This window comes from Teleopsis dalmanni, unplaced genomic scaffold (genome assembly GCF_002237135.1).
Source record: "Teleopsis dalmanni isolate 2A unplaced genomic scaffold, ASM223713v2 unscaffolded_contig_5255, whole genome shotgun sequence".
NCBI lineage: Eukaryota > Metazoa > Arthropoda > Insecta > Diptera > Diopsidae > Teleopsis > Teleopsis dalmanni.
The window spans coordinates 1-1,883 of NW_024036637.1; the positions used below are offsets into that span (position 1 = coordinate 1).

General features: G+C 31.4%; 1 protein-coding gene across 1 annotated transcript; it reads left to right on the top strand.

The window, feature by feature from the left end:
- Positions 1 to 289: 289 nt before the first annotated feature.
- Positions 290 to 1,297, top strand: LOC119665435 (glyoxalase domain-containing protein 4-like). Its single transcript, XM_038074661.1, has 4 exons — positions 290 to 548; positions 620 to 719; positions 1,063 to 1,112; positions 1,168 to 1,297. The coding sequence occupies exons 2-4, from the start codon at positions 624 to 626 to the stop codon at positions 1,280 to 1,282; spliced, it is 261 nt and encodes an 86-aa protein (XP_037930589.1). The 5' UTR covers positions 290 to 548; positions 620 to 623; the 3' UTR covers positions 1,283 to 1,297.
- The last annotated feature ends 586 nt before the right edge of the window (positions 1,298 to 1,883 follow it).

Here is a 1,883-nt window from a genome sequence, read left to right on the forward strand (position 1 = left end):
TACCAAAATATGCTTCATATTTGAGGAATGGTCGTATTCATTTCTCACTGGGTTATATGGTTGTGATATTCGCTAGATATGTGGCAACCGCATTTCAAAACCATTTGGAGGTTTAAATGATAAGTGTCGTTCTTAAGCAAAATAAAATTGAGGTAATTAATATGAAATATAATTATATATGCATTCACATAATACAAACAATATATTAACATGAATATACAAATTAATACAATACAGATTTATATTAATTTTTAATTTAAATAATATTTTGAAAGTTGTATTTGTTTCATTTTCATTTCGTTTCAGTCGTTAGCGCTGCCAATCAACTAAAATTTTGGTTTTGCCTTGACGTTTGCTCGCTCAACTGTGGAAACGTAAATAATAAAACAACAAACAAGATAAATAGAAATGACAAGCAAGAAAACATAAATTAAAAACTTGTTAATAATAGACGGACAAGTGCTTGATAAGATATTAAAGCAAACTAACCAGTCAATAAAAACTTGTTTGCGATAAACTAAAATAGTTCATTATTAACTGCGGTGCATGTGAGTTGCGATATTCGCGTTTGTTAATTTGCTTCACAAATTAATTTAATTAATTAAATAATTTATTTTAGAAAAATGTTTGCTGTTCCCGGTCGTGCATTGCATTTCGTATTTAAAATTGGAAATCGTGCAAAGAATGCATTCTTCTTCCGAAATATACTGGGCATGGTGGTAAGTGAGAAGCAGCCTCCTCGCCGGCAAGCGAAGTTCCACAAAATACCAAAAAACGCAATAAATTTGACTTAATTTTAAATTAATTAAAGTTTTAATTATAAGCGTAAACTGTACTTAGAATATTTTGATTTTATTTGATGCAAAAATAATTATTTCTATCTGATTGTACTTGTGTGTGTGTAGTTGTTGTTGTTGTTGTTGGATTTTTAAGTGCTCCGCAGTTACGTGCTGAGATTGTGCTTGCGTTGTTGTTGTTGTTGTTGTTGGTTTTCTAGATAAATCTCCGCCACTTGAAAAAAATTTTTCGAAAGTTATTCAATTTAATTGCTTTTTTTTCTAGGTGCTGCGTCACGAGGAGTTCACGGAAGGTTGCCCCGCGCAATGCAATGGGTAAGTCGGAATGCTTTTGAATTTTAGGTATAAATTTACATTTAATTAATTGCAGGCCCTATGACAATCGCTGGAGCAAGACGATGATTGGTTATGGCCCAGAATCGTCGCACTTTGTTTTTGAATTAACCTACAACTACGGCGTCACCAGCTATAATATAGGTAGATAGTCTCACTCTCATTAACAAATCATGTCAAGTAATTGTTTACGTTTTTGAGCTTGTGAAAATGCAAATGAGAAACTGCATTCATTAGTCATTGGTTTTTCCCCACACAATACAATAAGTTTTATTATATAAAACTTTTTATTTAGTAGCTTTTGGTCTCAATTTGCTTTGGATCTTAAAAATACTAAATTGATTATTTATACTTAATCTGTATTTTTATGAGTTATTTTTCGTCTGCTTGTATTTTCTGTAAAGACGCCTAACTGCGTCGTGACAGTTTAACAAAATTAATTCCATGACGAGAGCAATTTCATATATCTTGGAACGTAAAGCATATTGTATGTTTATCAAATAATGGACCAAATGATTACTTTATCATCATCTTATGGAATTCATTCCAAGGTGCAAGCAAATAAATTCTCCAGATTGTGTTCGTGTGACGAAAGAGAACTGTAGGTTTCAAATGCGGTCATGTTTTATTCCATGGCTAACAGCACAACATTGATTGGTTGTTGCACTTGAAGAACATTCATAAAATATATTTGCTACGGGAGCAATATAGTAGTATTAGTATATATATATAACTATACAGTAGTATATTAAT